This window comes from Ostrea edulis, chromosome 4, assembly GCF_947568905.1.
Source record: "Ostrea edulis chromosome 4, xbOstEdul1.1, whole genome shotgun sequence".
Classification (NCBI taxonomy): domain Eukaryota; kingdom Metazoa; phylum Mollusca; class Bivalvia; order Ostreida; family Ostreidae; genus Ostrea; species Ostrea edulis.
Window position 1 is genome coordinate 32,278,866 of NC_079167.1, and position 13,016 is coordinate 32,291,881.

A 13,016-nucleotide genomic window follows, 5' to 3' on the forward strand; every position below is an offset into this window, starting at 1 on the left:
AGAGTAAGATTTCCAGGTATCCAGACATATCGATCTAATGACCATTCAACTCAAGTAAGGTTAAACTCAAGAACTGTTCGTTTTGCATCAGTGATCATTCATTTTGTACCAGTGATCATTCATTTTGCATTAATGACCGTTCAATTTGTATCAGGGATCGTTTAGCGATAGTGACCGTTCGTTTTGTATCAGGGATCGTTTAGCGATAGTGACCGTTCGTTTTTCACTCTACGGTTTATGGCTGTAGCAGTGGGGGTTCTTTATCGTGCCAACGTCTGTCATGTAACCATCACGTGTTGAAATGTCATGTAACCATCACGTGTTGAAATGTCATGTAACCATCACGTGTTGAAATGTCATGTAACCATCACTTGTTGAAATGTCATGTAACCATCACGTGTTGAAATGTCATGTAACCATCACGTGTTGAAATGTCATGTAACCATCACGTGTTGAAATGTCATGTAACCATCACGTGTTGAAATGTCATGTAACCATCACGTGTTGAAATGTCAGGTAAACGTCAAGTGTTGAAATGTCAGGTAAACGTCAAGTGTTGAAATGTAATGTAAACATCAAATATTGAAATGTCATGTAAACATCAAGTGTTGAAATGTAATGTAAACATCAAGTGTTGAAATGTAATGTAAACATCAAGTGTTGAAATGTAATGTAAACATCAAGTGTTGGAATGTCATGTATACGTCAAGTGTTGAAATGTCAGGTAAACGTCAAGTGTTGAAATGTAATGTAAACATCAAATATTGAAATGTCAGGTAAACGTCAAGTGTTGAAATGTCATGCAAACATCAAGTGTTGAAATGTAATGTAAACATTAGGTGTTGAAATATCATGTAAACATCAAGTGTTGAAATGTCAGATAAACATCAAGTGTTGAAATGTCATGTAAACATCAAGTGTTGAAATGTCATGTAAACATCAAATATTGAAATATCATGTAACCATCAAGTGTTGAAATGTCAAGTAAAGATCAGGTGTTGAAGTATTATGTAAACATCAAGTGTTGAAATGTCATGTAAACATCATGTTTTGAAAGTGTTAAAATATCATGGAAACATTAAGGTTGGGATGTCAAAAAGTTGAAGATAATGAACAGTGATCAATCTCATAGCCCCTACAAGGAATACAAATGTAAGGGTTGGGCGAACACGGACCTCTGTACATACCAGTGGTGGGATCAAATGCCTAGGAGAAGTAAGCACCCCCTGTCAACCGGTTGTATACCCCAGTCACAAGACAAGTTCCACATTTATTTCTTATAAAGCAATTATATTTTTTGATTTAACGAATACCAGGAGAGCTATTGTCAGACTGTGAGGGGAAACTTTAACCTTGACTATATCTTTTGAACCAGAGGCGATGTGGCTTTAATATTTCACATATATATTTCTCATGACTTCATCTTTCCTTTTGTTACCCAGACTTTTTATTTAGTGACCCTGACCTTTGACTTACTTTTTTTTAAAAACTTTAATTTTGGCTGTATTGTTTGAACCAACGAGAATGAAGTAAGTAGAGTCACACCTCCCGGCGGGCTACGTTGTCCTCTGACAACTCTTGTTATAAGTATATAGGTTAAAGGTCGTTGCTTTTATAAAGAAATAGAATTCATTGAAGCAGCGCTGTTTTATCGTTAGTCAAGACATGTATACTGTAAACGTACCTTTTCCACGTATCATAATATGGAGCGCCAAATTAACATATACTCAAATAATTGAAGATATCTTCAATTATTTGAAGATATCATCAATTCAATTATTGCTCTCTTTAATTGAATTAATGCGCGCATTAAATCAATTATTACTCTCATCAAATGAATTAATGCGCGCTTCAATTCAATTATTGCTCTCATCAATTGAATTAATGCGCGCATCAATTGAATTAATGAGAGCAATAATTGATTTAATGCGCGCATTAATTCATTTATTGCTCTCTTCAATTCAATTGATGCGCGCATGGATTGAATTAATGAGAGCAATGATAGATTTGATGCGCGCATTAATTCAATTATTGCTCTCTTTAATTCAATTGATGAGAGCATTAATTTCGTAGAAATATTGCTCGCAATAATTGATTTAGAGCTCGGTATAAATAATTTGATGATCTCTTTAAATCAATTGAAGATATCTTTAATTATTTACAATGCTTTTGTATAAGGAATTAATGCGCGCATCAATTCTTTTAAAGAGAGCAACAATTCAATTAAAGAGATCATTAATTCAAACGTGGATATGTTGAATTGAAGATATCTTTAATTATTTAGTTGCTCTCTCTAAAAGAATTATTGCTCTCTTCAAATGAATTAAAGATATCATTAATTCAATTGAAGAGAGCAATAATTGAATTAATGCGCGCATTAAATCCATTATTGCTCTCATCAAATGAATTAATGCGCGCATCAATTCAATTATTGCTCTCATCAATTGATTTAATGCGCGCATTATATCAATTATTGCTCTCTTCAATTGAATTGTAGCGCGCATCAATTCAATTGTTGATATCATTAATTCATTTGAAGAGATCATTAATTCAATTAAAGCGCGCATCAATTCAGCAGAAGAATTAATGCTAACATCAATTCATTTAATGCGCGCAATAATTCAGAATTGAAGATATCATTAATTATTTGAAGAGATCTTTAATTAAATTGTTGCGCGCATCAAATGAATTGATGATATCTTCAAATAATTAAAGATATCTTCAATTATTTGAGTTTATGTTAATTTGGCGCTCCATATCATAATTCCGCATAATAACAATTTCTGTTCAATCCGCAGGTAGAAAATTACTCGGGTTTGTTGGATTGTCATTGTATGTTTTAAATGTACGCTGGAACAAATTTACACACAAAATTTATGAGCGTGTACAAATAGCAAATTAATCCCACGCGGAAAAAGCACGTCTATGGTATATTGAACGGTAACGTTTTCCTGACGTCTAATATGCATATATGTATGTACAGTGGCAGTTCCAGATTTTCGAACAGGGGAGGTGGCAGTAAAATGCTGGGACTGTTTCCAAGCTTCCAGTGGGTCTAGGACGAAGCCCCCTGTAGGTATAAAAATCTGACACAACGAAAAGTTGTAGGGTTTTGAACATATTTCTATATATAAAAAAGATCATATTTATGATAGGGGCAAGCACCTGGCGTTGGATCCGCCACTGATGTATGATATATGGGTATACAAAACACCCAGTGATTTTTTTCTCAGCATTTAAAAGACTTGCTATAATATACATTTTGATTCCAAGGAAGTTGAAATGTGAATCGATGAATTTATCTATTCAGAATTAAGGGCTGCATCATTACATGTATGATAAAAACGGATTTGTGTAACAGATATGCACATTTATAAGGGTGTTATCAGATTGTTTTTCTTTATCAATGTACTAATACAGTGTCAGCTCACCAATGGCGTTTAAACAATCGGAAAATTAAGACTTCTCGTGAGATTATTACTTCAGACATTGGATATTGGGAGTTTTCAGAGAGGATGAAGGTCGCGCTCATTTTCGTCCTTTGGGGAGTTTTTAAGGTATCTAATGATTTAACATTTACATTTGAAATTTCCTATTACTTTATATGTTTTGTACATCGCGAATTGCCCTAGTTGGCCATGAAGTAAAATTTGAGCAAAAATGTTTCACATACATCCTCTTTGGTGCAGCACTATGCAGGGTTTGAAACCACTAGTTCTAAATCATTTTTTAAAATATCAAAACATGAATAATTTGTAGCATTTAAGCGCGATGTCAGGGGTCATAGCAATGCAAAATTACAGTCGCATTGTAATTAAGAAGCTGGTCCGTAACAGTGGGTGGTGGGTTCAAAGACACACATATACTCTGCTTCAGAAGTTCTACATTTAACTAGTCGAATATTCCACAATGTAAATAGCCTTGGAGTGACGTTAAAAAAACAACAAACAAATCACTATGTGGATGAGAACGTAACTTGAATTGATAATGATGGGGAGATATACACGTAAATACAATCAGATAAAGACAACAAATAGTAAAGGTTCGATTGAACACTGACCCAGTTAATGATACGTATTTACATACATGAACTAGTATTGCAACGTCAACACTCAACTTTCAAACACTCAGCTTCACTTTCCCAATTTTTCATGACACAAATATTTTAAATCCCCATATTATTATCAAAATTTAATACATGTACATTCAAAACAGTTCATTTTGAAATAGTCGTCTATCTCTATATCCATTGATTACCTCGCATTTCTGTGATTTTCAGAACACTGCAGGGGAATATTCCGTGGACGTGAATCTGGTCCGCTACAATAGGCAACCAGACAGGTGTTGTGATGGTTTTGTCATCTGTAACGAATGTGACGTCTATATGAAGGTGTGTCTCTACCCCAGCGGAATCACCAGGTAAGTGGCGCTAAATAAACTGCATACGTGTATCTTCTCAAAAACTAACCGGCATAACTATCATGTATTTGCATATCTACAGTAAATCACACTTAAAACGAACACGCTCATTATGAATTCACGCTTATTGCGACGTGATATTATTCTCCTATGAGAGAAAAATAACGAAAATGTTATTGGATTTTAAAAAATTATATAATGAATTGTTTCCACTGGATCTGAAGGTTCATTATAACCGTGTTGTACTGTATATTCTTTGAAATTAGTCAGCCATGTTTTGGAGGAAACAAGGACTATCGGGTGGATGACACTCACGGCTTCCTGTTTAAGGACCAATCAGATGTTAGACATCATTCGCATTATAAATGGAACAACCTCAGAGAAAGCAAGGTCAGAGTACCAAAATCAAGATTAATACTGTTACTCTGACATTATTTTTATCGGTAGAAGTTTAATGAATCACATCTATGAATAATCTTATCAGTAAATCTTTTTACATCAAATTCTCGTATGGATCTAATAATAATTAAAACTAAACCCTTCTAAGGTTATATATATATATATATATATATATATATATATATATATATATATATATATATATATATATATATATATATATCCATTTTAGATAAATGTAACAGTCGAGATCGTGGTCTATGACTATGAATTGGTGGTAACTGACACAACTCTCGGAATCCTCCAGTACACCTATGTGGGTCCATTGGTCCAGAACAAGTCCATCACCACTTTACCGGGACGAAAACAGATCGAGTGAGTTAACCAAGTTCTAGGGGTTTTCTTCGGAGCATTGGAACTATCCTTCTTATCTGAACAAGCGGAATACACATGTATAGAATCATCCATATCGGAGATTCCTAAATAAAACCATATCAATTTACATATGAACAAACTATCATAAAGATTACTGTATGGGAAGTTAAGGAACACCCACGCCTTTAAATTTTACCTTCCTATACAATTCGATATTAATTGTAACCACTCACTTTTTTACACATTGGAATATCATCCATACATCTTCAACACGCCCTGTTAAACATGATTATCCTTCATAACAACATAGTTAAAACTGCTCACATGCAGAAATATCTCCCGCTGTAATTCATATAAGAATGCAGTTCCAAAATCCCTAATTCTAATTCGGGATATTAGCCCTGTTTGGATACATTTAGTGTGAAATTCATTTCAGGGTGGAATTCCTTTTGAGTATTACATGTAGTCCACACTATTATGGACCAACATGCTCCAAATCCTGCGTACCGCGGGGTAATATGACATGTGACATTAACGGAGATTTACGATGCCGTCGAAACCATTGCGGAGCTGACTGCTGTCTGGATTGTGTAGCATCGAGTAACTATAAATGCGGTAACAACGGCACAAAGATATGTAAGCCATCCTTCTATGGACGAGATTGTTCCATAAACTGCACCGCACGAGGGAATCTAACATGTGACTCTATGGGCCAGTTGGTTTGCCGTTCCAATCACTGTGGTCCTGATTGTTGTAAACACTGCAAAGCACAAGGCAACCACATTTGTAACAGCAACGGCTCCCTGACATGTAGACAGAATTACTACGGTGTATCGTGCCTGAAGAAGTGTGTTCCGAATGTCAATCAGTTTTGTGATAGTTCTGGGAATCTTCACTGTAAGTCAACATTTTATGGCCCACAGTGTTCCTCTAAATGCGTTAGAACTGGAAATCTCACGTGCGACACTGGTGGTCATCTCGTCTGCAAACCTTCCCACTGCGGAGAAGACTGTTGTGGTAAATGCATTGCAAGTGGGAACCATATTTGTGAATCGAATGGCACTACTGTATGCAAGCCTTTGTATTATGGACAGAATTGTTCAGTGCTCTGTGTGCCCAATATCAACCAAATTTGTGACTTGAATGGCAATCTTACCTGTAAGGCCAATTATTATGGTATCAATTGTTCTACATTTTGCCTTCCTCGTGGCCACGTTATGTGCGACGAGAACGGAAGTCATATATGTCAGCCAAACTACTGCAGTGAGGATTGTTGTGGACAATGTATTGCTGGCGGGAATTTTATATGCAGCAACGGAACAAAAATTTGCAAACAGAATTATTACGGGAGCAATTGCAGTGTTAAATGTATTCCAAATCAAAATCAAATTTGTGATAATAATGGTGTTTTGAAATGTAAGCCAACCTTTTACGGTACAAAATGTTCCATCAACTGTACACCACAAGGAAACTTAGTCTGTGATTTGAATGGTCATCACGTTTGCAAGACGAATCACTGTGATGAGGATTGCTGTGAAGCTTGTATTGCGCGTGGAAATCAGGTCTGTAACAGCACAGGTTCTTTAGTGTGTAAGCAAACCTATTACGGAATGAACTGTTCTAAACGTTGTATTCCACATGGAAATAGAGTATGCGATCATTCGGGAAATTTGAAGTGTAAGGAGACTTTTTACGGATCTAATTGTTCCACCAAATGTGTCGCCGTAGGAAACCTCTCGTGTAATTCGAATGGTATACTTGTTTGCAGTCAGAATCATTGTGGCCTTGATTGCTGTGGTCAATGTATCGCATCCGGGAATCAGATTTGTACAACAAACGGTACGCTTATCTGCAAGCCCGAATATTACGGAATAAACTGTACAACACGATGCGTAGAAGGTAAAACTACTACATGTGACTCGAATGGAAATATTACCTGTAAAAGAAATCATTTTGGACCACATTGTGTAGAGTTTTGTATTCCACGCGATAATTTCATATGTGACAGTAAGGGTCGCCTTATTTGTAAACCGGGTTATTGCGGGTCGGATTGTTGTGGAATCTGTGTGGCTTCCGGTCACAAGGTCTGCTCAAGCAACCAGAGCCTTGTATGTAAAGATCATTACTACGGACGTTATTGTATGAAGTTCTGTTTATCAAAAGGAAATAAAGTTTGCGATACACAAGGCAATCTTGTGTGTAAAACAAACTTCTACGGAAGAAATTGTGATATTCTCTGTACATCGACCGGGAATTTCACATGTGATGAAAACGGTAATATCCAATGTAAACCCCATCACTGTGGGTCGGACTGCTGTGGAGATTGCATTTCCGGTGTTCACAGTAAATGCGCCATCAATGGTACAAAAATATGTAAGGACAATTATTATGGGTCCAAATGTTCCATCTACTGCAAAGCCGATCATCACCAACGCTGTAACATGAACGGAAAAATAACTTGTGTAGATAATTATTTTGGAAACAAATGTCAAACATACTGCATTCCTAAATACAAGAATCAAATTTGCAATTCTCAGGGCAAGTTGGAATGCGATTCATTCTATTATGGTGATGATTGCAGCATATTATGTACTCCTACTGAGATTTTTGAGTGTGATGGTCAGGGTAAAAGACGGTGCAAAAAAACATACTGCGGGTCAATCTGTTGTAAGAACTGCATCGCAACAAACACAACGATCTGCGATACAGCCGGGAATACCAAGTGTAAGGAGACATATTATGGACCTAACTGTACCACCTACTGCAACCCCACGACTAATTACCACTGTGGAAAAAATGGCGAAAAGTTATGCAATAAAGGTAGAATCAAAACTTTTATCCCAAGCTTTATTTTTAATCATTTATATGTACGCTGTAGAAATTTTTGTCATAAATGATTTTGTTTTGAAGGATATACAGGAAAGAATTGTCAGGATACAAGTACTACATCTACATTTATGATAGCGAGTACATCTCCAGCTTCTTCCATTACCTCTCCAAGGACCACACAATCAGGGACGACGGGGTCTTATACTAAAACAAGAACTGAAACAACAGCAGCCTCCACAACAACTAAAGCACCATCAATCACCACCACAAAAACTGCAGCCCTAAAATCCTCAACAATAACTGAAGTATTAACAACTTCCTCACCAACAAAGACAACCACAAGTAAACCCTTAAACAAGTTCTCCACCACCACACCAAGCCAGCCTCCCCTTCATACATCAGGAAGGATGTCTCAATCAACGATACGAGGGGTGGGAAGAGTGACTTCCACACCAGTTCAACATCATCCCAATGCCCAGCGTACCTCGACGACAGGTTCATTATACGCCCCCAGTCAAACTGCAGTGGACAACAAAGTAAGCAACTTGTAATGGGTGTGTCAGTTTTGGTGTGAATGATTGGTATTTGTTTCACTCGTATCACATAGTTTTGTGTTCTCTGTCCGATTTTAAATCATCTTGAGGATGACCTAACACACTGTTTTTATTCGAATTTGCATTCAAGAGTCCCTAAGTGTTATGTCAACCTTCACCACGTACGAAGAGGATATTATGTTTCACGAGTCCTTGAAAACTAAGCTGAAACGTTCTGGTGACAGTCATAAACTCTTGTGATGATGATAAAATGTGATAAGATAATGATTTTGCATTGAAACTACGGATATTATTTGTTTCAATGCTCGAAACAAATGGTATAATATTGTCACCAAAAAGCATGATACTTTGTTCTGTAAATCAAAACCTTAAAATGATGAACGCTTGTACAAACCTTTTAAAAATTCAGATGCATTTTTGTAAGAAGTACCCTATCAATATGCGAGTGTGACCGGTCAACAGGGGGTGGTAACTCCTCCTAAGCACCGAATCCCACCTCTTGTGTCCAGGGGTCCTTGTTTCCCTAACTCTTTGTACTCTTTATAGGAATTACGAGATTGAACACTGTTCGTTATCTTCACTTTTTCATGATGTAGAGCTGGGTTGAGAAACACTTGCCTGCTGTTGGAGGATGCATCGGGACAGCAGTAGTGGTACTTGTCATTGTGATATTTGTGGTGCTGCGCTTGAAGAAGCAAAGGTGGAGTATTGATAAACTATACTTTTAATATTCCGAAATGTTTTGAGACACAAATTTAAGAAAATGTATCATTGAATTTCACTACACAGAAAACGTCCGACTGCTGAAAAGACGAAGATATTTGGCGACAATAGCGTTGGGTTTCAAGATAACCTTGATCTCAACGTGATAGACCAAGAAGAGGCTGCAACGTTTGACAATCTAACTTACGGTACAACGAAATCGGTATCGATCATCCCAAAACAAGAGGTTGTCCAATCAAATGTCTCATTACAATTGGCGGACGCCGCTAGTGTAAACAGTATGGAAGTTTGACAAGTTGTTATACAAACATTTCGCTGGCTATACCATTCAATGGACATATAATTTTCACTTTGCATTTGTTATTGTTTGGGTTTTTTTTTCATTTAAAGTTTTCTTCTTCAATGGGGGCCTCAACTATGATATTCAAATGCTATTGAGACATCATAGACATAATCATTCCTTTTCCGGACAGAATAAGAAAAAGAGAAAGTATAGAAATACATATGTCTGCTAAACATCAAATGTTAATTTCTAAAACTACATGTATAATCAATAATAAACAATAGTTGCTCTCTCTCTCTCTCTCTCTCTCTCTCTCTCTCTCTCTCTCTCTCTCTAACAATGTCATGCAATACGTGTGGAAAAATAAATAGACACTACAACTCATTTTCCACATTTTAATCAGCTTTCATTTTTAAAAACACGTATCAATATTAAATGATAGAAATCATATAGATACTGATAATTTATAACAATTTGAATGTATCAATTTGCTCTCCATTGCGCTTTGAAGAAGGGGATTATTTTATAAGAAGGGTATTATTCCCTGCTTCTGATGATTAAGTAATTATAAATGATTATTCTAACGGAAACCCTTCCATGCATTTTTTAAAACTAACACGTGACTAGTTCAGATAAAATAGCACTTACTTCTTGGCTACTGATCCCCAGGTAAACTTTATCCTCATCCGTATATATCCTGTTCTATTCTAACCCCCTATCTCGAATAATTTGTCAAACTTTTGGTATCCACTGTATGCTTTCTCTTACTGGACGACATGCTACCCTGTTCACCGTCAGTATGCGAGGAGTCTCGATATATTTTTTACAGGGCCGTGTCAAAAAGTATGTATTTTTGCGTTTGAAGGAGATTTTTCAACTTTCGAAGTGTGATTTTTCTCGCAAAGCTTATGCATTCAACTATGTGACAAAATTTGAGAAAACTCTGGTAAAATTGTAATTTTACGATTCGTTTTCGCAAAATCAGCTGTAGTTTCTCTTTTAATTGACCAAATGTATGTGGTTATGCTCAAACAGTAGAAAGTATTGCTAAAACAGTTAAGAAAGACCTTATGTTCTCCTTTAATACAATGCTATTTTGATTATGTCTGTTCTTCTTGGTATTGTGGTATTGGCAAACAACTTGAACAAAAATTGTAAGTAACCCAAAACAAAGTTGTCAGATTAATTTTAAATATAGGTCCTAGAGCTAGCATTTCTAGTGACATTCTAGACTCTTTGGGCGTGTTAAAAGTGGATGACAGAGCTACTCAACTAAGATTGAACCATGTATTTAATATATTTCATGGTAAAGCCCCACATTATCTCTATGATCGATTTGTTCTAAACAATAATACTACTAGAAGTGCTACAAACAAAATTTTTTATCATACCTAAGATAAAAAGCAAAGAATCTTCTTGTTTGGTTTTTTACAGTGATATCAAAGATTGGAATAATTTACCTTTAAATACAAAAGAGTTGGCAACTAAGCAAACTTTTTTTTAAAAAGCTGTAAAGTCCTTATTAGCCAACAAGGCAAGGGGCATAACCAGATAGCATGTCCAATTTTGTTCAATACTTACTAGTGGTTTTTTTTTTAACACTAGTATGTCTGAAGCTTGTCATTTTTCAATGCATTATGCAACTATTAATCAAACCTGCCAAAATTCCAATTGTTAGTCATGTAATGTTTATTGTTTTTGTCTGTTGATCATATATATTGTATAAATATAAGGACCCCATTTAAAATAATAAGCTAATTTAAGCTTTTATGGGTTATCCTAGGTTAAGATACCATCATTTGTCATGTTATTCATACAGTCACTTATTCTTTAACTGTTATAACTGCATAGTGCTATAGATTATGCCAGGTTTCAATTTGTTATTTTAAATTTACAATCATGACACTCTGTGATATTTTATACCTGAATAAAATGAAAAACAATTCATGAATATCAAGATTATGTATTTTTTATGAATCATAAAGTTGTAAAAATTCCACCATTACGGATACAATTTTATGTTTTTATTTTGGTATGTCAAAAATTCATTAAATACAGTGAAGTAATGGAAGGGTTTGAGAACGCTTTACGTAAATTTTATTTGATAATCTCCGACACTAACTAAAATATCGTTTTCAATCATTTTGGATATTTTGATCAGTGATAGTTATTCATAAATTTAAAAACAAAAATTCCATTGAAGAACGATCCCTCAATCATGGCTATATTTCTACAGCGCTCTGTTATCCTGAAACACTTTTAAAAATTCGTCATCAATAGTTCACTCACAAATATATTATATAAGGTGTCGATAATGAACAGTAATCAATCTCATAACTCCTATAAGCAATATAAAATACATAGTTGTGCAAACATTGACCCCTGGACATACATTGTACCAGAGATGTGATCAGATGCCTAGGAGGAGCAAACATCCCCTGTCGACAGGTCACACCCGCCTTGAGCCCTATATTTTGATCAGGTAAACGGAAGTATCCGTAGTCAAAATTAGTGTGCCAAGAACGGCCTAACATTCGGTCTGAAACATTTCGCAATATGAAGTACGTGTGTAAAATAAGGAATCTATGTACAACGTGTACGTTCTTCGTGATCAATCGCAGTTGATGTGGAATAAAGAATTCTTTGTGTGTGGTTTCCCTGACCATTTGCTTGATTTATATTAGGCCTATATCATGGAAATCGGCACCTAAATCAAACAGGTATATATATTTGTTTGAGAGTTGTGTTTCCTTCGTCATTACAAATGGCTTGATATAGGAATTTTGACATTAGATATTGCCTATTGTCGAAATTTCTCATTGTTGATTATAAAGTAATCTATGTTTATTTTTGTCTCGAGAGTAGAGACATGATTTCAATGGCTTTCGTAATCCAATAGAGGTGTCTTGTTGTGCGTGGTTATGTTACAGAAGGGAATCACGGTTTAATCTGCCGCGGATTCCCACAAAGTGTATTGGGTTATCAAGTTGCAGAGGGAGGATACCGTCAATGATCAATCTTTTCATAGATTTTCCCACAAAAAACCCCCCAAAAAAACAACAACAAAGGATCGGTTGAAAAGTTCAAGCACAATACAAAATGTAATATACATGCACTGATCATGTAACTTGGCCCCATTGTACTTTGACTTCAGGTGAAAATGAAGTACAGGCATAGCTATCAGACATGAAGTAAAGGCGAAGATAATGTTTGTAGTCTAGATCTTCCGAAGGAAGGCAATGGTCCTTATGTATTGATGCATCTTTTATCTCTGAGAGTATAGTCCAATTAATTAAGAATCATCGAAATTCTGAAATAATTACTACATATCATACCGATTTGCAATCACTGATCAATGCTTACCTTTTTGAAATGTCTTGAAATGTTAATATTGTAAATTGAAATTCATTTGTTCTTGTAACTGTTTATAGACC

At 35.6% G+C, this 13,016-nt stretch overlaps 1 protein-coding gene across 1 annotated transcript; it reads left to right on the forward strand.

Annotated features, from left to right (window-relative positions):
• Window positions 1-3,447: 3,447 nt before the first annotated feature.
• Window positions 3,448-11,533, forward strand: LOC125669869 (protein draper-like). Its single transcript, XM_048904702.2, has 8 exons — window positions 3,448-3,557; window positions 4,280-4,419; window positions 4,686-4,809; window positions 5,051-5,193; window positions 5,630-8,013; window positions 8,104-8,558; window positions 9,173-9,276; window positions 9,366-11,533. The coding sequence occupies exons 1-8, from the start codon at window positions 3,516-3,518 to the stop codon at window positions 9,589-9,591; spliced, it is 3,618 nt and encodes a 1,205-aa protein (XP_048760659.2). The 5' UTR covers window positions 3,448-3,515; the 3' UTR covers window positions 9,592-11,533.
• The last annotated feature ends 1,483 nt before the right edge of the window (window positions 11,534-13,016 follow it).

Coding starts and splice junctions, on each gene's coding strand:
- LOC125669869 (XM_048904702.2), top strand. CDS start 3,516: ATGAAGGTCGCGCTCATTTTCGTCCTTTGGGGAGTTTTTAAG. Junction 4,420..4,685: donor TACCCCAGCGGAATCACCAG/GTAAGTGGCGCT, acceptor CTTTGAAATTAG/TCAGCCATGTTTTGGAGGAA. Junction 8,014..8,103: donor CGAAAAGTTATGCAATAAAG/GTAGAATCAAAA, acceptor TTTGTTTTGAAG/GATATACAGGAAAGAATTGT.